Source organism: Eutrigla gurnardus (genome assembly GCF_963514095.1).
Source record: "Eutrigla gurnardus genome assembly, chromosome: 16".
NCBI lineage: Eukaryota > Metazoa > Chordata > Actinopteri > Perciformes > Triglidae > Eutrigla > Eutrigla gurnardus.
In genome coordinates, this window is record NC_139927.1 from 18,038,335 (window position 1) to 18,065,541 (window position 27,207).

A 27,207-nucleotide genomic window follows, 5' to 3' on the forward strand; every position below is an offset into this window, starting at 1 on the left:
CAGTGCAACCACAAGACAACTTCCAATTTGCAGAATGATGTCCGATGTCATTCTGCCCGGCATCAGGCTGAATGTGCATTCACACCAAACGCAAAGCACATTTTTGCAACTCGGGCAGAAACTTGTTAGGCTGTGATGCGATAGCCTATCAGTGTTAAGATTCTCCTCCTGTCATCACAGAATCAGAAATGGAGACGAAACACATCCGTCTGTTCTCTCTCAGAGCTCTACGGTAGAACTTCATATTAGTACAGAGACCGAACCAGACGATGTGTAGAAACCAGAGACTGTCCAGGTACAAACAACAAGGTCGCTGCTGTATTTATGTCTAGATGATGCTATTTTAAGTGTTGACGGAGCAGCTGCAGCCAAACTCCATTCAGAAAACCAGCATTTTAATAGTTTGCTTAACGTTCTTCAGACAGATCTAACAAACTATGACTTCGGACTTTTGGACAAATCGTCATCATTATGTAGTTATTTCATCATCCTTTATATCAGTTTATTGCAATTCAATCCCAACAAAATTGTTTATTTTTGGTTCATCCAGCTGTAGTTAACCAGCTTACGTGTCTTGCTAGATCCAGTGAATACAGCTCAGTGAAATTCACAGTGCATCTCTGGGTGATGTTATGAACTTGGATGCCCTTTGATTACCCGGCGTATCTGGGACTTCCACAACATGATTGATGAATCTTCAGTGTCTACACCGAGGTAAGCCCAGCCTCCTCTCTAGTGTGAATAAACACAAATGATCACACCTCGTGTAGAGGCTAATACTGTGGTGCATTTTGGAACAGAGCAACAAGTGCCACAGATATAAGTGTTCTACAAGTGCCAGCTCACTACCTACAGCATGTGTGTGCGGCGAACTAAAATGTGCTTTTGCAGGCTGCCTGGCTGTGAATGTAGGACTGAAGTGCCCCTGAGGGCCCACAGGGGCCTGTGGCTGGGCACCGGGCCTGGACGGCTGGAGAGCAGCCCAACGTCAGAAAGCGAGAGAACCACAACCGGCAGCGGCTCGATCTCTCTCACACATCAAAGGGGCCTGACAGGATACACAAATCAACAGTTGCAGTGCAAATTAAGGGCGAGCACAAACAGCCACACCAAATGTGATGAAGGGGACCGGGTTTGGTGGCACGTTAGTTCTCTTTATCTGCAACTAGATGAGGAAGATAAAAGGCTGTCAAAACAAATACGATTACATGTATCCATTTCCTCATTATACATAATGACCATCAGGCTCTATGTATCCATCCATTGTCTACCGCTTATCCTGTATTCAGGGTCACGGGTGGGCTGGAGCCGATCCCAGCTGTCATTGGGCGAAGGCGGGGTATTCCCTGGACAGGTCGCCAGTCTATCACAGGGCCGACATGTAGAGACAGACAACCATTCACTCTCACATTCACACCAATGGGCAATTTAGAGTCATCAATTAACCTATCCCCATCCTGCATGTCTTTGGACTGTGGGAGGAGGCTGGAGAACCCGGAGAGAACCCACGCTTACACGGGGAGAACATGCAAACTCCACACAGAAGGAACCCAAACCCGACCCAGGAATCAAACCTGGGACCCTCTTGCTGTGAGGCGAGAGTGCTACCCACTACACCACCGTGCAGCCCGGCTCTATGTGTGTGTGTGTATTTATACTGTATATATATATATATATAAATAAATAAAGCACATGGAGAGGATCTCTGAAGTGTTTTCTCTTAAGTATCCAGACGAGCCGTGTTTTCCAGCACCTGTTGGAACCACGTGGAAAACAGTGGCCCCCGCCATTTTGTCTGTGGACTTTCCATTTTTAGCAGACTGACCGCAAATTGCTGCATCATGTCCCTCGTGGTGCACACACTTTTTTATGTCTTTGGTCTGTGACAGAGGAAGAGAATCTTGAAATGATAACAAAAATGCAATAAAACTAAATAAAAACCAGGGCGGTGGATAGCTCAGTTTGTAGAGTTGGCGTCCCAGGTACCGAGGCTAAGTCCTCACTGCAGCGGCTCCGGGTTTGATTGCGACCGGTGGTCTTTTCTGCGTGTCGTCCCCCTCTCTCTCTCCCCCCTTTCACTCTCACATTGTCCTCTCTGAATAAAGGCAAAAAATTGCAATGCTCAACCCATATCATCAATGCAAAACAACATATATCATCTTTAATGTAGACCTGGCCTTTATTTTGAAAATTTCCATGGCATGTGCCACAGCTTTCGTCACAGCACAAAATCCGTCCAAAACCAACCAAAAAAAAGACGCGTTGACTTCTGTAGTGTTTGGGTCATGCACTGCAAACATTAATGTTTTTAATAATGCGCCAGGTTCGAGATTTTTGAATCAGAAATCGATTCAGGAAACCAGCAGCGACACTGAGCCCTTACTCACACGTCTCTTTGCACCACCTCGATAGGTGATTCGTTCATTAATGGCAACTTTAGTCTGAAAGTTTTCAAAATCCAAAGATTTGTGGCCGTCTGAAGAAATGCTGCTGAAGCAAAGTGAAAAGGCGACACAAAGCCAGCTGAGAAAAAGAGAGGGACGGTGGTTTCCTTTGGACGTCTGTTGTTGGGGGGTGGGGGGGGGGGGGTGGGGGGGGGGGGTGACGCCAGTCGCCCAGTCGCCCTCCCCTCTGAGTGAACGTGAGGGACACTGCAATCTGTCATTACACCGAAGCCAGAACTATATTTAGCCAGAGCTATCTTAAGAAAAATGATTCACACTACCAGGCCTTGATCTGGATCACATCTTGATTCATGAATCCTCTCATAACATCACACATTCTGCACCTTAACACACACACAGAAGCATCCGATATACATCAAAAAAGAAATGATTCAAAAATATCCCTGTAGCTTTTAAGTTAAATAAGAAGTTAAATTCTCCATTATATATATATATATATATATATATATATATAGTTAAGTGTCTAACACAAGAACAATAAAAGAAAAAAATAAACACATAAAGCCAAAATGCGGGAAAAACCCTAAGCAAGTCCGACCAGGTTCCGTTTAATCATAGGGGGTGTGTGGCACTTGGGTGATGAATGATCCTCCCATCACAAGGTGCAATCTCCATAAACAATAGCTTCGGGGCCACCAGGAGCATGCTGGGAGTCAACACGTGGAAACAAGGGCCATTATATTTCTACACCCCGACCGTCCTGTTTAGTTTATTCAAATGTATTTAAGCTCAAATCTGTGTTCTATCATCTATCTTTTTTCAGAATGTATCTATTTCTCATTTTTAGTTGTGGGATATGAAAGTACCTTTTACAATAACGACGGTTACCCAAGTTCTTCATAAACGAGGGCTCTCCTTTCTGTGATTACAGCAGGATCTCTGTGTAAAACCGCCTACAGATTCATTGTGCCATTCACAACCACATAACAGTGAGCCGGGGCCTTTAAAAGCTTATTAAACCGACTGCAGCTATTGTTGCCTCGGGGGAAAAGCACATTAAATACGGTCTTTGGTGTTACCAGCTTTCATCAGGCACAAAGTGTTATTGCACACTTCAGTCTCAGACATGATGACTCACAAACAAGTAGAGAGGTTCCCCTCTGTTGTTATATGAAGACAAGTCTGATCTCCCATCAGGTTGACAGGTCCTTACACCATCCCTGTGTTACCACCAGAGCTCCAAGTGGTGCTCACCAGTACACAGTACCGCCACTTCTACAAATGTATTATTTTGGAATCAAAATGGCGATGCATAACGCCAGAACCTGCATTTCTATAGCACTTTTCTAGCTACTAAAGGCGCTTTACACTACATTCAGTCACTTTTACTCATTCACATATTCATATACTGATGGCAGAGGAGCCGCCTGCACATCAGGATCTAACTCATTAATACAGATTCACACGCCGATGGCACGACCTTCGGGGGCAATTTGCGTTTCAGTATCTTGCCCAAGGACACTTCGGCAGGTAGACTGGAGGAGCTGTGATTCAAACCCCTGATCTTCCAATTGGAGGATGACTCCCTCTGCCTCTGAAAAGGCGGCACTCCATGATCAATTATAAATGTGGAAAGCCTATCCGATGTTTGATGTTTGTGTCGGGAAATAAAGTGTTTTTTTTTTAATCTTATTTCTTATATTTAATCAATTTTCTCAGACATCTGTGGAAGATGACGGCACCAAGTCCGCCTCATTTGAGTCGGGAAAAACCCGGGTATGCCACAAATAACACAGGGAAGCACTTTAGGTGTTGAAACTATGGCAAATATACAAACACGCCACCACCTGGAATATTATCAGTGTATTATAAAACACTTTCATCCCCCACCCCACTTCAAGCACTGGAAACTAGGGTGGTCATAATACTAGAAGATCCTAATACTACAAGATCTTAGACACGCCAACTTCGTGCTACCACTTTAGCACATCGGCTTGTTGACATCCTTAGTTAGCTTTGTATGCAAAATACTTAAAAACGGCACTTTTGCTTTTTTCATTTTCTACTAAAACGGGCAGCGAAGGCCTTCCAGCAGCAACACTCTGCTAGTGAGGGACGTAGCTATAGCTCCCTGTGTGCAGCGAAGACGGCACTGTTGGCATTGATACTTTTGCAAGTTAGTATCTAATGGTATCTTTTGACAACCCTTCTGGATACCATGAAAATTATATTTCTTTCAGTTTCGGTGAGTATAATGTTCCTTAGTCCTGAAGACTGAAATACAGATAAACATCCGATTGCTCATGGCTGCACATCAGGTCTATCTATGTGTGAACGCTGAAATCCATACTCCACAGGGCAAATCCAATGTAACCCAGCCAGCCAGTTCATCAGCGTTGGAGTGTTGTTTGTTTATTTGATCCACTGCAGAATGTGCTTTTACTGTTATTGTTGCATGCAAAACAGAAATGTTCGCTTATCTGGGAGAAAGAAAATAAAAAGGGCCAGATCAAAGCAGCAATGTCACCACAACGTAATTTAGCCAGTCAGACATAACAGTGTGCATCCCCGCCCTGATGCGTGATGTCTTTCCGTGGAATATACATTTGTTCCAAAGCTACGAGGTAACGACAATGGGACTCGAATACCAAACCGACCATTTGATACATGAAACTCGGGTTGACGGAGGAGAACCGGCATTTAAATCTCAGTCGTGGATGTTTACATATGGCCCCGTCCTCGGAGACGGAGGGCCGAGATGGGAGGCGAGGAAGTAAATTTCCTGAACACACATTGTAAACAGAAGAACGAGATCACGTCTCACCACTCACGGTGTGCTGAGCTGTCCTGATGTCAAGCTGTACTTACAAAAAAGTGATATATTATATGTCCTCACAGAAAATTACCAGTGCCTTTTCCATTCATTTCACATTCATTTTCTGTCTAAATACATTTATTAAACTGAAAAAAGAGTCCGAAATGATTCTGCAAAATATTCCTGGCGTATCTCGTGACGTCAACGGTGCGCACAGCTTTACAAAAGCCGAACAACTATCCCCAATTAAAACTATACTGAGCTAATTCCTTAACATGAAGGTTTCTCCAAATCCGAAAATCAAATGACATTTTTCAGGGTGACGACTGCCGCCCTCTGGCAACTTTCACGTTAACAGAGCAATCTTGCCCCACAATTAAATGGTTGATTAAAAATATATTGTGAAACACACGTCAAAAAGAACTAGACTCCTCGGCGATTGAATGAGATCGTATTTCTGTATATAAGAAGTGGACGCAATCATTGTGACAACACACATTGGTTTGTGGGTTACCGTGGTGAAGCCTAGAGTTTGGTATTTTGGCCATCGCTATTTTGGTTTTTGGCTGTTGCCATCCTGATTTTTAGGCAACCAAAAGGTACCTACTGCAAAAAGGTTAAAGCTCTGAGTCGAAACCAATGCCCTGGCAGTAACCTGTCAATCACAATGTAGCCTCGCCCTAAAGCACCCTGCTTTATGGTCCATAATTTACTAAATGAACATCACGCTGTATTAAAGAAGACTAGAAACTAGAGATTGAGACCATAAACTCATACAATGTTTACGGAGATAATAAATCAAGGGAGAAGTAAGGTCATTTTGTCATTGACTTCCATGCAATCAGAATACTTTTTACAACCAATGGAGCCATAACCTGATGGTCAGCAGAGAGAATGCAAGTTTAAGGCACTTCAGCATCAGCTTCACTTTTCAGAAGCAGAGGTTGTTTCCTGTGTGAACATCTAAAATTAGATTCCAGCACTTATGTTGCATTGGGGGTAGAGGCAGAAATCTCAGAGATCTTTCAAAGTGAATTCTTCTGGTTAACAGATTCGATGAATCACTTTTTCTCACATCTGAATTAAAAACGATGGCAAAGAAGGCAGCTGGTCAAGAAGGTGGCCAAATATTTCAGATAATATACAGAGTTTGGATAATTTATCCCTCTATACAAGTTCCTCATTAAGAAAATACCAGATTTCAAAGCCATTGCTGTGTGAGCACATTTAAAATGCAAACAAAGAGATCAAATTAACTGTGTCACTTTCCAGACCACATTTAAATCAAAGGCTTGTGGCGTGGATGACTTCATCGTCTAACTTAAATCTTTGTGAAGGTTTCAAAACATGGATACAGTTGCTGTGTCAACATACGAGTGGCACATGTACATGCTCCCTCCTTGACAAGGTAATTTAAGACAACCGTGTATTTAATGTAACACTAGAGTCACCCGGGAGACGCAAGATTCAAGTTAGTATTTTAGCACTTCCAGTCCCCTTGTCTTAATGTCAACGGGTATTTTCTCATGGGTTTTTTGTTAGATAACCAAAACAAGTTTGTTTGCAACATCAGTTTAATGGTGACAAATACATAACGTAGCGGTCTGTGGTCCCCCAGAGATCTACGATAGAACCTCACATTAGTCCAGAGAAGGAACCAGACTATGTGGAGAAACCAGAGACTGTCTATGGTCCAAACAACAAGGTTGCTGCCATATTTATGTGTAGTTTCATTATTGTAAGTGTTGATGGAGCAGGTACAATGTTAGCATAGCCTAGCATCCATCATTCCAGACTCCATTCAGAAAACAGGCATTTTAAAGTTGTTAGCTTGTCGTCTTGCAAACGACCTAACGAAGCATGACTTCGGTCCATTTACAAATTGGCGTCATTATGTTGTTATTTCAGCATCCTTTTTTATCTGTTTATTGCAGTTAAATCACAGCTAAATAGTTTATTCTGGACTTATACCGCTGTGGTAAACTCTGCCGACGTGTCTTGATAGATACTTTGAATACAGCCCAGTGAAATACACGAGCACCTCGGGGTGATGTCATGAATCACAACAACAACCACCGCAACAAGTCGGTGTTTGGTTTTCCGGCATCACTGGGGCTTCATAACATATACAAAGCAGCAATAGCAGTTATTTCAGCCTGATTGATGAAACATTATTGGTGCCCAGATGGAGGAAAGCCCCGTCTCTGCCTACTCTTTGGTGTATCTAGCGTGAGTGACGTGAATAAACACAATTGCGCAAGTAACAGGAGGCTAAAGTTTGCACCCTTTGATGTGAACCCACTTTTCAGGTAAATGACAGTGCACACCGCTGGTTGCTTTGAAAAGTGTGAGTGGAAATAGAGCTTGCAGCTGGAGAATCAAACAACAAACCGCAGCTCTGAAGTTAAAAGAGAGACTCCAGAAAGCCGCCATGCTATCAGACAGGAAGCTCGAAACAATTACTCCATGTGGCGCTAAACAAATTCAGCAGTCAATTTAGCAGTGGACACTGAGGTGAATGAGTGGTGGAGACGTGGTGGATTTGATGAGAGCATTTTGGTATTTTTTGCAGCTTAATACCATGTTTGGAATGAAACTGCTGACTTAAAAAGGCGTCTTATTTTGGATTTGCTGGATTACCATAAAAACCAATGCACATGTCCCTTCACCGCGGCTGTCCACTAGTTTACTGAGAAAATTAGACACAACTTTTCTTTACTTGCTCCACCTATGCTGGGAGATATTGGCTGATGTAAAAAATAGACAGCTGGATGGCACATGTGTACGTGCAAAAAAAAAAAGAAAAATGTATTAGCAAATAAAATGTTTTTTATACTTTTCATTTTTTTATTGCAACAAACCCAAATCCAGTGGTTTAAAAATAAATGTTCTGTATAAAAATCAGTTGCTTTTCCTACTCGGTATCACTCCCAGCAGCAGCAACAAGCGTGGATCACATCGTATGTGTGTTGTCCACATACACAAAGCCAATGGCCCAAAAACTTGTTTTGATTTTCTTTCTCAAAAGAGAATGTGGCTTTAATGTCCTCCCAGTAATTATAGTGGAGAGGAGGGTTGGTTGAGGGCACCTAACCAGTGGTCATTACAGTTCTGCAGGCAGCCCCCTGTATGATAAATGAGTCAAATCCTCCACAGGGTATAGTTGTGTAAGGTAGGAGTTGAACGTCCTCCACATCGACTGGAGAAAAGTCTCAAAGGCAACTTTTGTCTCAAAGGCAACGTCCTGGTCTCGAGGTCGACTACCTTTTGTGAATAAAGTTAACATTAAGCTCTATCATGACATCGACATTGCAATCCCCAATGGATATGTAGTTGTATTACAACCACATAGGCAACTTGCACAGCAACATCATTTAAAAAAGCAGTTTTCTCTCACGATCAGGACATTGTAATTATATACTAGAGGACTAAGGAGAAGACTGCCACGCTTATGAAAAGAGTTGAAATCTCTCAAGCCACACAACAGCTGAAGTGGCCTCGTTTCACTGCACAAGGAGTCAACTCAAATGCTACTGTAACACATTTAAAAAGGTCCCCATCATTCATCTTTTATAAATTAAACCAATAGATGTTTTCTGTCCGAGGTTAACTGACCTCTTTACACTTTGTAATGAAAGAAATATTTGAATTGCATCACAGATAGGGGAAAAACATTTTTAGGGAAAAAAATAAAAAATAGTAAGTAAGATGATCCGGGAATGTTTTTTGTTTTTTTTTAATCAGGCTTTATGTTTCACATTTCCACCATGACAGCAAGCTCTCCCTTTCCTTCCATCCTTTCATCCCTAGCTACGCTATAAGTATCACTGAAGAAAGAAAAATACATCAAATAAAGCGGTACAAAAACAACAACAAAAAAGAATTTAGTGCAGGTAAAACCATTTTGTTGCATTTAATTATGTTAAATGCACCGTGTGTGTGCCTTCTGTAAAATCTGTTGTGTCGAGACAACAAAGAGTTCTTGAAGAGCCGGGAGGAGGCTGATGATGGCAGGCTCTTCACCAAACACCCTTCCCTTTGAGACGTGGTCACGCGACACGTCATACAACACATCATTAAAAAGTACCCGCCGTTCAGCCTTTTTTTCTTCTCCCCCTAATCAATCCATTCTTGTCCTGTTTCATCTTTGTGTTTTCTGCACAAGAGAGGATAAGCTGAAAGACACAATACTCTCGGTGTCAGTGTCGACAGCGTAGCGTTCCAGGCGGTAAAACTGTTGGAAACACGAAGCCCCCCCACCCCCTCCTTTTGGGAATAGCATGAACCTTCAGACTGTGTTTACGTGTCTCAGCCCATCTTTGATTTATTCTTCCACAGACTCACTCTGTTCTTTCTCAAGTACCCTTATAAACAAACGAATACATTCATGTTTTTTCATTTTTTCCCCCCATTTTGAACAGTTTAACTGACTGCAGCCAAAAGCTACAGAAGGAGTACAGAACTATTTGAACTATTGCACAATAACACTGATAAAATAGACCCATTTAGATGCTGATCTACATCCAGATGTTGCCTCTTCTGTGACGCACGACCGACCAAAAACATAAAGAATAAACGCCATTCCACTAATTTGGCGCTATGCATATTTGCCCTAGGAGTACACATTTAGTCTTATTTAAGCCACTCTAATGGGCATAAAATCTTGTACTACATCCAAATCCATGTCCATTCGTACTATCTATTCATCAACTGTGGTAAAAATCAAACCAGAGATATTTATACTGCCCATGAGATAAATGCTATTCGTGACTCGCTCCTTATTCATTTCCACTGAGGGATGCAGGGTTTCTTTAGATTGGAGGGCTTCTGAACTTCCTTATACATTCTTCCCACCATACTAAGAACGGTTCTCAGGAATCCTTCCCAACCCAACACCTAAAATAAAGTCCAGACCAACAAAAACAACAACACGACCTGAGCTAGGAGAGTGGCCCCAGCAAAGGGAAATCCACACAGATTCCAGTATATTTAGGACACAGGCCACCGGGGCTGATAAGCACTGGGTTCACAATACCATGACGACCAATGAAAACACGCTCGGAAACCAGGACACAAGTTCACTCTCAGTACGTTGATTCAAATAAACATCTGTCAGGTGAAAGGGATGGTTCGGGTGAGACTATTTATGGCTTTGAGAAGGTTCAGTTTATTAAAAAGATTCCTTGGTGTCAAAATAAATGTAAAGTCAATTGTATTTGTATAAATCACAGATTAGTCTCCGAGGGCTTTTCCAACCAATACAATAGATGACGCCCTCTGACCTTAAGTTTAAGTTCACCAGCTACATACACCCCAATGTGATCCCAAGTGGGCCCAACAAACGGGACCGTTGCATAATAACATAAATAACAACACCTCCAATTTTCCTTTCCATTTCTTTTAGCGTAAAAAAGAACTACATTCTGAAAACTGTCGCAATAAAATAAACAGCGGCAGGGCGGCACCCCAGAGCAGCAACCTTACTGGATCTGGATCCATCTGGATTCTGGTGTGAAGCTGTTAACAAAGTAGGCTTCATCATTCAAGGTCAACTTTACAGCTAAGTGGTAAAGTCATCTTAGCAGCTAATTGCATTGGCAGCCGTGGCAGCAGCAGCCGTGGCAGCAGCCGTGGTAGCGACCTGTCAATCACGATTCGAGGACTCGTTTGTGGTACTGGGCCGACACATCCGTTCAGTCTTTTTGTGTTCATTACAATTCAGGGAAAGGTTTGGACACTGTGAATTTTCTGGAGCTGACAACATTGTAGTTGTCACCTTAAATTTCGTTGAGTGTGAAAGGAAAGAAAAATGAATACAAAAACAACAACAACAGTGCTGTCACATGATTGGCTCCCCGTCACGTTTCCAGAGCGTCTCAAAATCCATAAAAAACAGTAGAACGGAAGACTCTTGAATATGTTTGCCTATGATGTCCACAGGAGCTCCAAGCATCCCTCTTTCCATTCTTATCTTTGTGCACCATAATTATTTTGAGCTCTGCATAATTTGGTAAACACCGACACTCCTTCCAGAGAAACATAAACATAATGGCGTTGGAGCTGTTAAAGCCTGTTGGGTTTGGCCCCTGACACCTTTTCTCGCCACTAACAACACCTCTACACTGAGTCCTGTGTGCTGCCCAGACACGCTGGAGGACTAGGACCAGGACCAGGACCAGGGACAACTACAAAGGTCTGACACCGAAGTGACACCAACACCAGTGAAAAAACCCAGACAAAACAAAACAACAAACATTTAGAGCTAGTGTTAGAAAAGTAATAATTCCATACTACATTTTACAAGATTACATTTGACCACTTTATGAAAACATTTTAATTTAATGCTAGTTTTTACTGAACAGAGCTTGAACGCATCATAGCGAAACTCCATGCAACCTCCGTTGACGTTACTGGTTAGCTCTGTAGGACTGTGCCGCCCACCGTTAGCTAGCTGCTACCAGCTAACGTTATCTAGCTGCTACCAGCTACCGTAAGCTAGCTGCTAACAGCTAATGTTAATTAGCTCTCCTCCTGCTGATTTCAACATGATATGCTCTTTTCACAGCAGCCACTGTGACGCATAACTGCAAGGTAGGTGTAGTTGATTAACTTTATTATGCTCCCATTCCTTGTCGTGTCAAAGCCATTCCATTGAATCAGCGGGGACAATACCAGGGATCCGGCTGACCTTAATGGAACAGGGTCGTAATTAAAGTTATTAATTAGCATCTGTGTTCCCCCTGCGTGACATCCCTACCTGCAGCAGTAAAACTGACATTCTCTTACAGTGGACTATGGAATCCCATACACGGGACAAGTTCCAAGCGTAAAAACCATAGAAGCACATGGTAAACATTATTGTTTCCGATCCCAGAGCGGGCCAACAGGATGCGGCGGTCAGCAACCCTTCAGTTTGCGAGCAGGTCGCCTGTCGTTGTAAAACCTACAGGAGTTTCATTGAAAGAAGGATCTCACGATAGACTTGTGCAGTTCTAACGTGCTATGGTGCCCCGGAAACTGCCAAAAGCCTGCATTTACGTCCCTCCCTGTTTATTGAAGTTATTGGATGACCTCATTGCATTTTTCAGCTCCTTAAATTTTGCACATATTTAGCCCCCTTTTTCTCCACGCAACATTTCCTTAATTTCAACACACGTCCACTTAGATGGGGCTAACATCTGTGTTCATTACCTCTGCCGAGGAGGTTGTGTTTTCGGTTGGTTTGTCAGCAGCATCGCAGCAAAACTACAGGCCCTGATTTTCATGATGCACAGTTGGAAGGTTGAAGCATGGGTCAAGGAAGAACTCATTAGGTCCTGGAGCGGATCCGAATCACAGGGCGGACACACAAATTATATTTAACTTGTGGAAATGGCCTTGGTGGAGATCTGCGCTCTCCCAAGTGCCCTTCTGATTCATAATGAATTAATTCAGCATTAATAAAACTACATGAGCCGCTGCAAGTAACTTTAATCATCCGTATAATTTATTGCGTTTAAGCATTATGGAATCCTTGAGGGCACAACATAGCGGACACACACTTGCTGATGCTCAAATGAAATGGGGGACGGTAAATGTAGAGCACTATAGTGAATAGGTGCTTATTTTGGGCACGTACTTTTATCTTCATAACAATTTCAAATGCACGTCTGTCATCTTCATCGAGGACCACAATGGAAATAAGTTGATGTTGTGGTGAATTTCCATTATCGGGATAATCGTGAATATCGTCAGACAATGTTGCTGTTTTTTTTATATATGACCTCAGATTTATGATCACCTCATTTAAGATTGTTTTGTTGTTTTTCACTGGATAAGATGTGTGTCCTATGTGTCATACAAAAAAAGTATTGTGGGGTAAGGTAATTTCCCACACTTGTGGCAACAAAGACGAAGACGAAGATTGCTTTGGAGATCTTCTTCTTCAAGCTGCTGGATGAAGGAATTGCAACACCGACGCAGTAAAAGCTGCTGACAATGAGCTGTTGTGGGAGGAACAGTAAAAATGAAAAGTGCTGGTCATTATAGCACTTACTTCGGCTTTGATTAAGAAGACTGGCTTTAAAGTAACCCATTACCAGCTCCAGAAATAAATCCTGAAACTAGAGCAAAATCTAATTTGGCAACCAAACAAATTCAGGGTCTCTGACTTTAATTCTTCTTTCTCATGAGACCGACCTTTCCATAATGTCAAAATGACTTGGGTAAGGGATGCAGTGAAGGCTTTTTGGTTGCTATTCTGAATTCCAGCTAGCCTCAGGTTGGTCAAACTCTCAACCAGGATTTTTTTTGTCTTTGGGTCTCTGTAATTGTAGCTAACACTAACCCAGGAGGTCCAGCTTTGGTCCTTCCATTCATAAAGCTCTAAGTGCCTCTTAGTGGCATTTGGATATTAAAACGTTAAATCTGAACCACCGTCACTTCCCAGCTCAAACACTCTATCTTTAGCTCCTACTTCCCACTCTTCTCTGCTGGAATACACACATCAACCTGCAATTACCCCCCCCCCCCCACAAACAAAAAACTCAACTGGGGACAACGACGCAGTCAAACAACTGACAAATACAACTACGGAAATATCTATATTGGGCATCACTGCCAAAATACATTATATGGAAATATGGTTTGTTGGAATATATTCACCATCTGTATAAAACATGAAACCTGTGTCCTTTATAAATTAAAAAGAAAATAACACTAAATTGTGACGGAAATATTTATTATTACCTTAATTGCCCCCCGGGGGACAAATACATTTTTTTAATTGAATTGAAATATATATATATATATATATATATATATATATATATATATATATATATATATGAAAGATATGTAAAGTATCAAAGAAAAACAAAACAACCAATATTACTTAAATAAACACCAATATAACTTAAATAAACTTTCTTTTTTATGTCGCTAAGTTCAGAAAAAAACCAGAAAAAACAGAAAATGAAAGCTCAAGTTTGATTTGGTTTCCTTAAATGACCAGGGTACAAAATACACTCCATCAAAAATAATTAAGGCACATTGTGACTTAAGCACATGCATTGTTTCAGCATGATGTGGAAAACAGAGGCTGTGCATGTTGGAGGACGACCCCGTCATCAGCAGAGTTAATTAAAGCCACTGACGGAGTATTAAGTCATGTCTGGCGTGCAGCAGCAGCATGTAAAGACGTTTGGAAGGGGCAAAAACAATAGTTAAAGCAGACCCTTCCCAGAAAAACCACCCACCCTGCTGTCAGAAGGTGTCCAGGGTAACACAGGAGAACTTCACATCAGGCTCTATCTGAACCGCTTTCCATACCGTAAAGGTTTCTCATCCTAATGACATGTTTATGCACTTTTCTCCGTACACAGCACGAGCTTAACCAGAAATCTAAGTAGCCGTTTACATTAAACCTCACTGTGTCCAGATTTAGATAGGAGAGGCATTAATTCTGACACACCAAAAAAAAAAAAAAAAAAAGACCCAAATGAAATGAAAAAAGCAGCCGTGCCTCACTGCGGTGTCGGCCACTTTCATGATGAGATGCGGTGGCATATCGGCATCTTAGAAAGTTGTTAAGTGCTGACTCCACCACCCCCCAAACACACACACACACACACACTGCTCTGTCATTTAATTCTAAGAGTTTACCAAAGATGCCCATGGCTCGCTGAGCACTCATCTGCTGAGACGTTGACAGTTTAAATGAAGGGAAGATGAGCTTTTTCCAAACCCAAGGATAAATTACACAGCAGCGTCGACCAATTAGGGCTGTTGTAAAGTTGATGAAGATGAAAAACCAGGTTAAAATTATTTTTACGATGCAAACCCCACCTCCCACTTTCAAACTCTCTTTCTTGATCAAATTTTTGAAACAAGCTGATCTGTGTTGGAAATGCAGAATATTCTTATGCTGGCAGTAGATTTCTTTTCAATTCACCACATTATTTGGGGGTTTTTTTGGTCATTATTATTGGACCGCAGTCAGCAACCTGCTGCTCCCACGATTGCTGGAAAATAAATTGCTATCATATTAACAATAACCTTAATATCTGTGATGTTCGATCAGCACCCACAAACTATTAATACATGTAAAAACTATTCACAGGGAACATGTAGAAGCTTTAAGGCAGATTCTGCAGTACATGAGCTGGAGATTTGTTCATCGCAGACAAATTATCACACCATTTCACTATGCAGAGAATAGCTGTTGATGTATTTGTACTCTCACTCCTTTTTGGGACAAATATCAGAAACATATATGTATATATATATATATATATATATATATATATATATATTATATTATATTATATTCAGGCAACGAGCTGAGATCCCATGAAGCCACCGCTTCATGCCATGAAATACTCACCGTTTCTCTCTCTTTCCAGTCTTTGTGCTATGCTAAGCTAGCCAGCTGGGTGAAACAATACACAGTCCTGCCAGATCTGCTGATCAACAGTTAACGCACCAAGAAAGGTAGCAATTCAGCAGTTTGGTCGACTATTGCATGTTCTTGCCCTGATAGATTGTATGGACCTTGTAGTAGAGATTGCATTATAGCCCCTGTTTATTTGGAGCACGTTACCAGATATTACACACTGCGCCTTTAAGTAACAACAAGACTGCAATATTAACTGACCAATGATGTTTTTGAGAAAGTCTGGAAACAGAGATTATGATACGATTCCAGACGATGAAATTATGATTTACTACCTCAGTGTACGCAAGAAAATACCTGCTGGGGACTAAAACCTACGTGTTTGTACATTCACGACTGTGAGCTCCTCTGCTGCTGCAGCTCAGTGAATCTGAACTCAAGACCAGAAGCTCCTGAGAGGACGAAGCAGGTAGCAACTTAGAACAAAACCTCACTACTGCCCCCTAGTGCCCTAAAGCTGCACAGTGGATCTCTGCAGCAAACCACACACCAGTTTGCACAAATCACAGAGAGGTTACCCAGACCTGCCAGCATCATGACAGACTTCCCGATGGGACATTTCAATCCGAACAAAATCAAATGCCTGCTGTCTGTCAAACATTGAAATTACACAACTTCACAGCATCAGCTTATTTTCAATATACTGTCTTTCTGTTTCCCCATGTATAGAGGTATTCACCTCGGTACTGTCTGGAAATGGGCATTTAAACCTCAATAGTGAACTGCTGATCCACGTGTGTGTCGGAAATTTTAAATAAACAAAACTGTGAAAAAACAGAAGTAGCTGGGCGTCATTTCGGATTGAACCAAAAGTAACACATAATAGCAGTGTGGTGCATGGGGTCTACCACAGCCTCGCCAATATAGAGTCTTCAGACTGGAAGAAAATATCATCAGACTTGCACAGTCTTTACTTTTCCAGAAAAAAACTCAAGCCACATTGTCAATAACATGATGTTTTTAGCCATAAACGTCTGTGTTTGTGCAGTAAAAAATGCAAACCCAGGCTAAAAATAAAAGTGCAACACTCCTGACTCATCTGTCAAAAAAGTGCAAACACAGTGATTAATGTGTGCATGTGACTGATGGAATTTAACTTCAAAATCTACATGACCGCATGTCACAGATATAACTTCAAGCAAGGAGAGCAAGAAGAAACCAACTTATGTTAAAATGTCACCAAAAGGGACATTGACAGGGATCTCTCTTCGCTGCTCCACACAGACAGAGGGAACCAGATGAAGGGCGAGACAGGAGACGCAGAGGAGACGCAGAGGAGAGGGAAGGAGAGCCTGTCACTTCAGAGTGACGGTCCTCCCTCTCGAGACACGGCACCCATCATTAAGGATGACATCAGAGCAGGGAGGGCCTTCCACGCAAGGTAAATCCTCCACGACTCTGGAGACCGGCTTGGTATAAATACCTTGAGCCCGGTGCCCTGGGAAGAAGCAGCTGCCGCTCAGACAGACGGACTCCACATCTAAGGATATAACAGCACAGTGCCGGGACAGCAGCCTCCCGACTCCCCTCCACTGCTGTTTCTGCTGGAGCTTAAACCTTGCCGGTAAGGTGGCTTTTTTTCTTATTCTTTCTGATTCCAGGTCAGAGCTAGCTGGGGGATTCCCAAATGCAGCCTGGCTGTCGCTGATGGAGCACTGATGGCATTGCATGTGTAATGAGCCATGTGCTGTGGCTGTGTTTACACTGGGAGAGATTTTGGGGCGAAGTTAAGTTCTGATTGGTGTTAGATGCTTTTTTTACATAGTGGCTGGAAACTGATAGAAAAGTGTAATGTTGTCAACTTATTCTAATTTTATTTGCAGCCATCTCCCAATTCTGTTCAGACTAAACCGATGCGCCACCCACAATGCACTTCACTTTGACTGTCAAGTGTCAGGGAAGCGCAGCAACACAGGCGCTCCACTCCGAGATCGTCTTGCATGGTCTTTTGGTTGCCGACGATTTTCTCCTTTTAACAAACGGATTCTGTCTTTGCAGGTTTTGCTTCCCGAGATGGATCTGAGGCTGACGAGCGTTCTCCTCGTCCTCTTAGCTTTGGCTGAGGCGACCCCTGATAGATACTACCATGTGCCAAAAGTGAGCAAGTCTCCCTACCCTGTGAAGAGTCAAGGTGAGTCACGAATGTCTGCTCTCACCAGGGTTTTTATTATAATAACGATCATGATACTGCAGTGTTAAGGGGATATGCTGAAATGATCACTTATGCAGGAGGTTCAAATTAAACCCTGAGATATGATCAAGAGTAACATCTACTTGTGTTCAGTATAATAATTAAAACTCCCGCTAAGCCCACTGTCCATGTCAAATCACTGCAGGCTGACACAGTAAAACCGCTTACTGACTGTAATGTTTGTTGAAAAGTTAAAGCAAATTGAGACGAATTAAAGTGCAAGTTGCACTTGAATGGCTTTTACTTCTACCTGAACAGAAAGAGGGCAAAATAAAATATGGGGTTCCAGCCTACACTTGCATATAACTGCACTTTTTAGTGGGGAAAACAAAACAAGTCATATGTTACTCTCGTCATTCAATTACTTAATAAGTCACTGTGACCTGCTGCAAACAGCTGTAAAAGAGCACATGCCCCGGCTAAATTAAGGTTATTTAAAAAATAAAATAAAAAAGGAAGCAGTTCTGCATGTGAGAAAAAAAAATTAAAAAGAACAAAGCAGTGGTCACAGTGTAAATGCCAGGATGACGTACACCTTCCAACTAAACCATGATTTAAATTCTGCCTCTGACACTGGAGAATTAATTTTCTCCCGGTTTCGTTTGCAAAGAGGTTCTGAAGTGGTTTTGACTACTTTGCCTCAACGTGTAAAAATAGAACAAGAGTCAACAATAAGAGCATAAATTTGACAAATCTCCAAAACAGATGTTGTAACCGAGTTTGAAGGCACGCCCCGACAAACTGCCTTGTGGTGATGAATTCACAGCGCATAATTAGATAGAAAGAAAGAAAACAGCTCGGTGGATCTAACGAACAATCAAACCACAGCAAAATTTAATGTAGCTTCACTCTGGAGGCGAGATAATAAGCAACAGCTTCTCGAGGGCGAGAGAAGGATTACAGGAGAAAGACTGAGGGGGCAACCAAATAAAAAATGGTGCAACTCTGAGTAGCTCTCTGCAAGCGGGTCATACGTGGTTCAGCTACTCTGGCTGGTGTCATCACCTCCTGTTTGTGGCATCTCTGGCTGCCGAAAAGTCTACCTCTGGCACAAATATCCTGTGTGGGGTTTCAGGCACGGCCTGCTGTGGCTTGAAAATAACAGCCCTGTCAAAGGCTTTTCCTCTCACAACACCAACTCAAAGGAGAGCTCAACACTATTGGATTTGATGCTTCTGTGTTGGAAATAATGCATCCAGAATTATGGCATATAAAAAATATTTTTTATCAGCAATGCAGAGAAGATATTATATATCCATAAGCTATTTTGTAGAATTAAATAAATGGCAACTAATGTTTCATTCCTCACCAATAAAATAGAGAAACAGAGAAAACAACTTGGTTTTAAGGCACCAGAAGTACAATGCAGGCTGGCATGAGGACTCATTTCATGTCCTCTCATGTCAAGTTTAAAATGTAAAAAAAACAAAAATAAAAAACTGTCGTTTTTTATGTTGACTTCAGTGAGAAATATGGATCAGTGAGAAATAACCTCCAGTAAAATAACAAACCAATGTTACATCAGTTTGACCTTGGCCTGTAGACGCTGCGCTATATGTGGCAGGAAATGCATTAAGGTGATGCTGACAACATACAGACCACTAACTATACATTCAGTATAGAGCCGGCAAATTAAAACTGAAATGCACAGGAGCTGGTGGGTCAAGTCCCACGCCATCGGACATGAGCTTGGTGAGAACATCACCTCAGACCGGCAGTTGCAGGGAAAGAATATCCTGGGAAAAAGGAGTGCAGTCCCCACAACCCGCCCTACAATCATAGGGAGTGGTGTTTTCACTCAGGTTGTGGTCTTAATCAGTAGAACCGAGGGTTATTCAAGGACCAAAAGGGATCTTACGTAATGCGTTAAAAAAAAATAGCTTCAAAATTACGTACTTTCTTGATCACAATGTACATTTCAGTTCAGTTTTTCATTTCCATGGGGAAAAATAAAGATGCTTTTAATGTCTGTTATGTAAATATTGTGTGCTTGTATTTGTATTTTATACAACTTGTGGAATACTGTGCAGGACCATTTTCACATTAAAGCCCACAACAGTTCACTGAATAGAATTCTAAACATCAAAAAGAACCAAATTGATTAAAGAAAGACACCTGAGTCATCATGAAACCTGAATAATTAAATCACGTGTCTATGTATTTATTTATTCCCTAGCCGTCACAGGCCAACCAGGTCCCCAAGGTCCTCAAGGAGAGCCAGGACCAATGGGACCACCTGGAGCTCCTGGACAGAATGGTATAGGACACACTGGACCACAAGGCCCAGCAGGTCCCCCCGGGCCCCCTGGCTACTCTCAAGCAGGTAAACCTGGTTCCCCAGGTGGCCACGGAAAATCAGGTAGCCCTGGCCTCCCTGGTCAGAGGGGTGAACCTGGCGCAACTGGACAAATGGGTCCCAGAGGTGCACCTGGTTCACATGGAACACCTGGACCTGCTGGACTTACTTCTGTTGGAAAACCTGGACCAGCTGGCATCCCTGGGTCAATGGGACCAAGGGGAGAGTCTGGTTTGAAGGGACATCCTGGTATTCCTGGTTATCCCGGCGCCAAAGGAGAGAGAGGCATTGGAGTTCCTGGGGTTCAAGGACCATCAGGCGCAGTTGGACCAATGGGCCCAACTGGAATGCCTGGGAAACCTGGAGTTGGTATACCTGGTGCCACTGGTTATCCTGGAGAATCTGGCAAGGGTGGTGTGCCAGGAAGAGATGGCGCTCCTGGGGCAATGGGTATGCAAGGACCAAAGGGTCATACCGGGGCTCCAGGTACAGGGGCTCCAGGCAAACCAGGCCAGAATGGTACCCCAGGTATGCCTGGACCTATGGGTTCTAAAGGTCCACAGGGTCCAGCTGGTCAGCCAGGCTCCCCTGGCATGCCAGGTGTTGGCAAAACAGGTGAATCTGGAATACCAGGTAGCAGAGGATCCCCCGGTACATCAGGAACCACTGGTCAGAAAGGAGAGCCAGGCCCAACTGGTTTCACTGGTCAGTCAGGTGCTCCTGGCCCTATTGGTCCAGCTGGTCCACAAGGTGCAAGAGGATTCCAGGGTGAGGGAGGCCCACAAGGATCCAAAGGCGACACTGGTATGGTAGGTGCACCAGGCCCAAGGGGAACAAAGGGTGAGCAGGGAGCTCAGGGTTTCACTGGAAAACCAGGTGCCCCTGGGGCAGTAGGTCCTTCAGGAATGTCAGGGCATAATGGCCATCAGGGTCCAAAGGGTGTACAAGGCCATAGTGGTGCGCCAGGACTCCCAGGTGCAAATGGTGCCCCAGGACTTAAAGGACACACAGGCCTCTCAGGAGGACCCGGAAAAAGTGGTGAGAATGGAAGGCCAGGACCCATGGGACCAGTCGGGGCCCCTGGTCAATCAGGTCCCCCTGGACTTAAGGGCCATCCAGGTCTTCCAGGCGCACCTGGCCCAGCTGGCTTGACAGCTAAGGGAGTTTCTGGTCCTCATGGTCCACCTGGAATTCCAGGTGCCAGAGGTCAAGATGGTCACCCAGGGTCTGCAGGTCCTCCTGGTCCACCTGGCCCACCAGGAGAGGTGGTCTACCACAGTGAGAAGAGCATGCCAATGAAGTCCCACGAGGTTGTGATGTCTCATGAGATGATGAAGGCCCCCATGTCCGCCTTCAGTGCTGTGCTGACCAGAGCCTACCCCTCAGCTGCAACCCCTATTCAGTTCAACCAGGTCCTGTACAATGGGGAGAACCATTATGACGAGCACACTGGTGTGTTTACCTGCCAGGTCCCAGGCCTCTACTATTTCAGCTATCATGTGCATGTCAATGGTGCCAACGCACTGGTGGCCCTCTATAAAAACGAGGAGCCAATTCTTTTCACCTATGATGAGTATAACAAAGGCTTCCTGGATCAGATGTCAGGCAGCACTGTTCTCATGTTGAACCCCGGCGACAGAGTCTACATCCAGGTCCCCGATGAGGAGAGTAACGGCATATTTGCAGCAGATAATGTTCACTGCGCTTTCTCCGGGTTCCTGATCGCCTCAACGTGATTTCATAAATCACAAATAAACCTCAAAACCTTACACAACAACTTCAAACTGCTCAGAGAAAAGGATCAGTTTAGAAAAATTCCAAATTGAGATTGAAGATTAAATATTTTATATATGGTTGTAACTTTAACAAATTTAACTGCCTCATTCGAGTCTTAAAATTGCTGACAAAGTAAAAATCTAAATGACTCGACTGACAGAGGTTCTAATGCTGAGTAAAAGATTTAGAACATGTGGTTCAAATTGATCCCGTTCCCCATTTCTCCATGTCTGTGCCTTTGCAATCTTTTACGTGAAAACATGAAATAACATTGGATGATATCTCAAGTGGTGCTTTACAACCCGCCTGTAACATTTACAGCACGTCTTTTTATCTGTGTTTTGTTTTTATTAATGTCTGTTGTTTTAAGAATTTTCCTGTAATTTACATACAAAGTCTTTGCAAAACTGTGATCCCTAATACTCATATATGTACTATATGTTATTTGAGATCAGCGCCTTCTCACGAGCACTGTGATCAGCAAAACAACACAGGATGAGACATTTTTCAAAAACAACTGTGTCCCATTGGATGTGTTAAGTTATGTACCACTTTCTGACCAAAAACCCAGAATAAAACATCTAGTTTGAAAAAGAAAAATATCCTGTGTGTTGTGTGTGTGTCATTCATATTTACAGTACGGGGTCCTCAACAAGACTTTTAGTAATGAGAAATTAAGTAAAAAGGTGCTTTAGAATTAAAAGGTTTACCTTTGAATGCGGACGTGTTGTAATTGTGATCGATGGCAGCGACCATGTCTTTCCAAAAGTCGGAGTTCACCTCGTTTCCTCGCTGTTCACAAAGACATAAAAGATACTATTTTAATACATGTTTTTTATTCTTCTCCACATGAAAATGTCAAATATTCCATTTTGAAATTGTACCTGGTGCAACATGTCCACGACTCTTCCACTGAGGAGAGCTCCGGGCAGATCAAAGTAGTTGTCGTAGAAATAGTATTTTGCTGCAACGACCGAAACAAAAACGTCAAAGAAACCTAGCTACAGGTGATGTGAGAGCCATACAGATATTAGGTGACAAATGTGGAGATGAACATCATACCAGATCTTGTGAAGGACGTGTTGAGGCTATTGAAGTGCTTCCACTCCCTCTTTGGCCCGTAATGTTTGATGATGTCTTCTGTGCTGAGTTCATTGGTTCCATGTGTCGCTCTAAAACAAGCAGGGGATTTCTATCGGTCAGTGAACGCAACGTTGACAAAGGAAGTGAAGACATTGGGGGTTGACTTTTTCAGGGCCGATGATTACTAATATAGGAGACCCATATTTGAAACCAATGTTTGTCTGTAGTAAATGAAAAAGTGTTCATATTTAGAATAACACAAAACTTTCTTTAAGTTTTATAAAGTTAAATTTACATTTTATATTACAATCATTTTATGTACCAATTGGCTTAAAAAAAAAAACGGCTGTTTACCATAGAAAATGCTGAATATCAACCAAAAATCAGTCAACCACTAGAAGATATGTCATGGGAGGCAGATCTATTCTAGAGCTGAGATCTAGAGCATACCGCAAGACAGTTCCATCCTCAGCCAGCTTCACAAGGTTTCCATCCTCCAGATCCACCACCAGTCCTTTAAAACTGGAAATAGAGCACAGAAAAGACAGATCACCACTGCTGCCCTGCACTCAGCCAGGACAACTCTGTGGCAACCATCACAGAGCGACACTTCTCCTCGATGTGCAGTAGTGATAAGTTAACCGGAGCAGTGCTCCGCCTCGCCCCCCGCCGGGAGCCACCATGCTGCTGGAGGCCCGGGCCACAGTGCTGGGCCCGCTGAAGGGAAGGGGCACATGGGAGGACCAGAACTTGGACTCTCAATCAGATCCTGCTGCAGTAAAATTAGGTTTTCTCATCCTCTTAAAGCTCTCTTAATACACTACACTACACTATACTAAAATACTCTCTAAAAAGATAAACAGACAGTGCTGCTGCTGCTGACTCACCAGAAATCCCAGGTAGCCGGGGTTAGGTTCAGGAGGTCCTTGTCATAGCCTTTATGTTCCACCAGATACCTGGCAAAGCTCTCGTAGATCAGCTGCAAAAACAAAGAGGAAATGACATCATCGCTCACAAGACTGAGCAGCACTTATTGTAACAAGGCGACTGTGTGCCACTGAATGCCAAGAATATACTGTTTTTCTTTTCCAACTACACAAATTGGCAACATGATGAACACCGACTGCTATTTGCGACGTGATGCAACATGCAAGTAACCAATATCATATTTTTTTTATTATATACCAAAGCTACTTTCTGTATTGATATCGTTTTACAGTCAAGGCATGTTGAAAGGGAAGTCTATCATTGCACTTTTTTTGCGTATTTGCATTTTCTTGTATTCTCGTTCACAGTTCTCAAAAGTTTCTTGAAGTATTTATTATTATGTGTAATTATTAATATTATTATCAAAAATCGTTGCTACGGCCAGCCCTGGGATTCTGCACTGACAGAAATATGACATGCACACATCAACCCCAGGGCCTGATGATCCAGACCATAATGAAGGACTGGGATTCAGGTTTTGTGAGTCAGTTATAAAAACCTAGCTGTGCCCTCCACCCCCACAGTGACATAGGATGCTGTCGCCAATAGGCCTCGGGGAGGATTCAAACGACGTTCAACCGGTGAGTCACGCGGAGCGACTGCAGCTGCAGCAGCATCAGCATCAGCATCAGCAGCAGCAGCATCAGCACCTTCAACAGCATCTCCGCCACTGAAACACAGCCTGTCCGTGCAGTGTGACCGTGGAGCGTATTGACGGGTTATTTTTAATACAGATGTGTTGCGGATCGAAGCGACGCGGCCACCGTATGATTATGTAGCTGCACGCGCTGCGCGCGCACGCACACGCACACACACACACACACACACACACACACACATATATATATATATATATATATATACAAACACACACGCACGCTCGCACGCACACTCACCCTGGAAGTCTCCTTCAGATGGTAGCGGCAGAGCGTGTGGTCCAGGTCGAAGCCGATAACATCGCTGTCCGACAGGCTGAAGTATTCGCTCATTGTCGCAGACGCAGTGAACGCGCTCCGGAGCCGCGACGACGCCGTTCACACATTCACACACGCCACCGATGTGTCAATGTCACCCGCTCTGGACACGCGCCGCTCTGCCTTCAGCTCGTGCTTACCGCGAAAAAACACAACACACCGAGGCCGCTTTTTCCTCCCCCCGATGACGAATCGATAACGACCGAGCGGTTAACGTCAATGAGTTGCACCCCCCTACGGAGCCAGGAGTTAAAAACTCCTGCGTGCCAGAAGAAGAAAAAAGCGGCAGAGAAGAAGCGAGTGCGGCGGCGGCGGGGGAGCGCGTACAGTGCTTCCGGGTGCGGAGCCCAACCGTAACGCACGGTGTGTATGCGCAAAAGTGAATTTGGAATGCGCATTCAATTATAAATATAAAAAAAACAGATGCTAGGCCCAGTTTGATCGTTAACATAACCCCATCTAAAGCAGTGTTATTTTATGGGGACCCACTTTTTAAAAATGATAAACCAAGGCAACCTAATTCACAAAAGAATAATGAAAAATATGAATCGCGAGAAGAGTAAATTTGTGCACAACAACGTATACACAACGTATATACTTGAACACGACAACCGGCCACTTACAACACACGTTCACAACTACATATTGAAAACATATTACCGTAGTTAAGTATGGATACCTCAAATAAATAAATGCATTCAGGCCTATTTAACAGGATTTTAATTTCCTCTCATCAGTTATACATTTAGCTGGAGTTAACAGGTATTTCCTCGTCAGTAAAAGCAGCATATACTGTACACTAGCCATTCATAGTAGAAGTCCATGCTCCTATGATTTCAGTTCCACCTCTGATCACCATACATACAACACCGGACTTGGACCTCATATTCACACCAACACTTCACCCATTCCCGTAATCATTACACACCACCACCACATCAGACACTACCACACCCACTCTGTGAACTTTCATAATCTCAGACCACTCACAGAACAATCCACCACTCCAGTCAACAAACCACCTGTCACCATAAACTTGGCCCTTTTTAAAGTTCGCTCTCTTTTAAATAGAACTTTTTTAATGAATGATGTGATTTTAGATAACAAGTTAGACTGTCTTCTTTTAACTGAGACATGGCTTGGCACTGACGCACCTGCTGTTCTCACCGAGGCTTCCCCACCAAATTTAAATTTTTTATTTTCTACTAGAGAGGGTAGAAGAGGAGGAGGGACGGCATCGATTACAGACAACTCATTGACCTCAAATGGAGTGTTTTTTAACAGTTACTCATCATTTGAGCACCATGCCTTTACTTTTAGCAGTCCTCCAATTCTTTGCCTTACTATATACAGACCACCCCATCACTCTAGCTCTTTTATCAGTGAATTTTCTGAAATTTTATCAATTATCCACACCTCTTTTAGCAGGATTTTAATAACTGGTGATTTTAATCTACATGTTGACGATACTCGGATCCGATATCCAGAGAGTTTTTAAATCTTTTAAGTTGTCTTGATTTTAAGCAGCACGTCGCTCAGCCAACTCACAACAGAGGACACACCCTGGACCTGGTCATAACCCATGGCCTGTCCATCGGTGTGTCCTCTGTTGTCGACCTGGCTGTGTCTGACCACTACTGTGTATTTTTTAACATCACCAGTTTTTACCAAGAGGAGGCCCCGGTGAGAACGGTGAGGAGGCGCTACCTTACTTCTGAAGTGGCTGCAAATTTTATGGAGATTTTACAGAGCACTCCTGCTGAAATTTTACCTGCACGTTGTGATTTTATCGTTGATCATTTTAACAGCAGACTGAAGTCAACTTTGGACTCAGTAGCTCCACTTTTAACTAAAACAATAAAAAGAAAACCTATACCCCCGTGGAGAAAAAACATTGAAATCAATGAACTGAAAAGAAAATGCAGGAGTGCAGAGAGAAGATGGAGGAAAAGTAAACTGACAATTCATTACGAGATTTTAAATCTCAAAACCTACAATAATACAGTCAAAAAGGCACGAATTTCTCATTTCTCACAACTCATCACCATCAATAAAAACAACCCCCGGTTCCTCTTCTCCACTTTTGATATTTTAACAGGCACTAATTCTAATAAAGTTTTTAAGACACCCACAGATGATCTTTGCGAGAACTTTGCAGACCACTTCAGAACCAAAATCAAGGACATCAGATCCTGCCTTTTATCCCATCAAGTTTTATCTGTTAACACTGAACTGATGTCCTTGCCTG

At 42.9% G+C, this 27,207-nt stretch overlaps 2 protein-coding genes across 2 annotated transcripts in view; one reads left to right on the top strand and one right to left on the bottom strand.

The window, feature by feature from the left end:
• The window catches only part of nt5dc1 (5'-nucleotidase domain containing 1), a 48,412-nt gene extending 23,159 nt beyond the window's left edge, over nucleotides 1-25,253 (bottom strand). Inside the window, exons 1-6 of the mRNA XM_084029953.1 lie at nucleotides 24,882-25,253; nucleotides 23,886-23,977; nucleotides 23,449-23,520; nucleotides 22,978-23,087; nucleotides 22,800-22,879; nucleotides 22,626-22,707 (exon numbers count right to left, since the gene is read on the bottom strand). Of these exons, the coding sequence (XP_083886079.1) occupies nucleotides 22,626-22,707; nucleotides 22,800-22,879; nucleotides 22,978-23,087; nucleotides 23,449-23,520; nucleotides 23,886-23,977; nucleotides 24,882-24,974 (529 nt within the window). The 5' untranslated portion in view covers nucleotides 24,975-25,253. The remainder of the gene's footprint in view (nucleotides 1-22,625; nucleotides 22,708-22,799; nucleotides 22,880-22,977; nucleotides 23,088-23,448; nucleotides 23,521-23,885; nucleotides 23,978-24,881) is intronic.
• On the top strand, nucleotides 17,058-22,515 carry col10a1b (collagen, type X, alpha 1b). Its single transcript, XM_084029944.1, has 3 exons — nucleotides 17,058-17,216; nucleotides 17,651-17,783; nucleotides 20,020-22,515. Exons 2-3 carry the CDS (start codon nucleotides 17,666-17,668, stop codon nucleotides 21,873-21,875), a joined length of 1,974 nt encoding a protein of 657 aa, XP_083886070.1. The 5' UTR covers nucleotides 17,058-17,216; nucleotides 17,651-17,665; the 3' UTR covers nucleotides 21,876-22,515.
• Nucleotides 25,254-27,207: the final 1,954 nt, after the last annotated feature.

Excerpts from the sequence above, each read along its gene's own strand:
- col10a1b (XM_084029944.1), top strand. The coding sequence starts at position 17,666 with ATGGATCTGAGGCTGACGAGCGTTCTCCTCGTCCTCTTAGCTTTGGCT. Across the intron at positions 17,784-20,019 it reads CTACCCTGTGAAGAGTCAAG|CCGTCACAGGCCAACCAGGT; the intron begins GTGAGTCACGAA and ends TTTATTCCCTAG.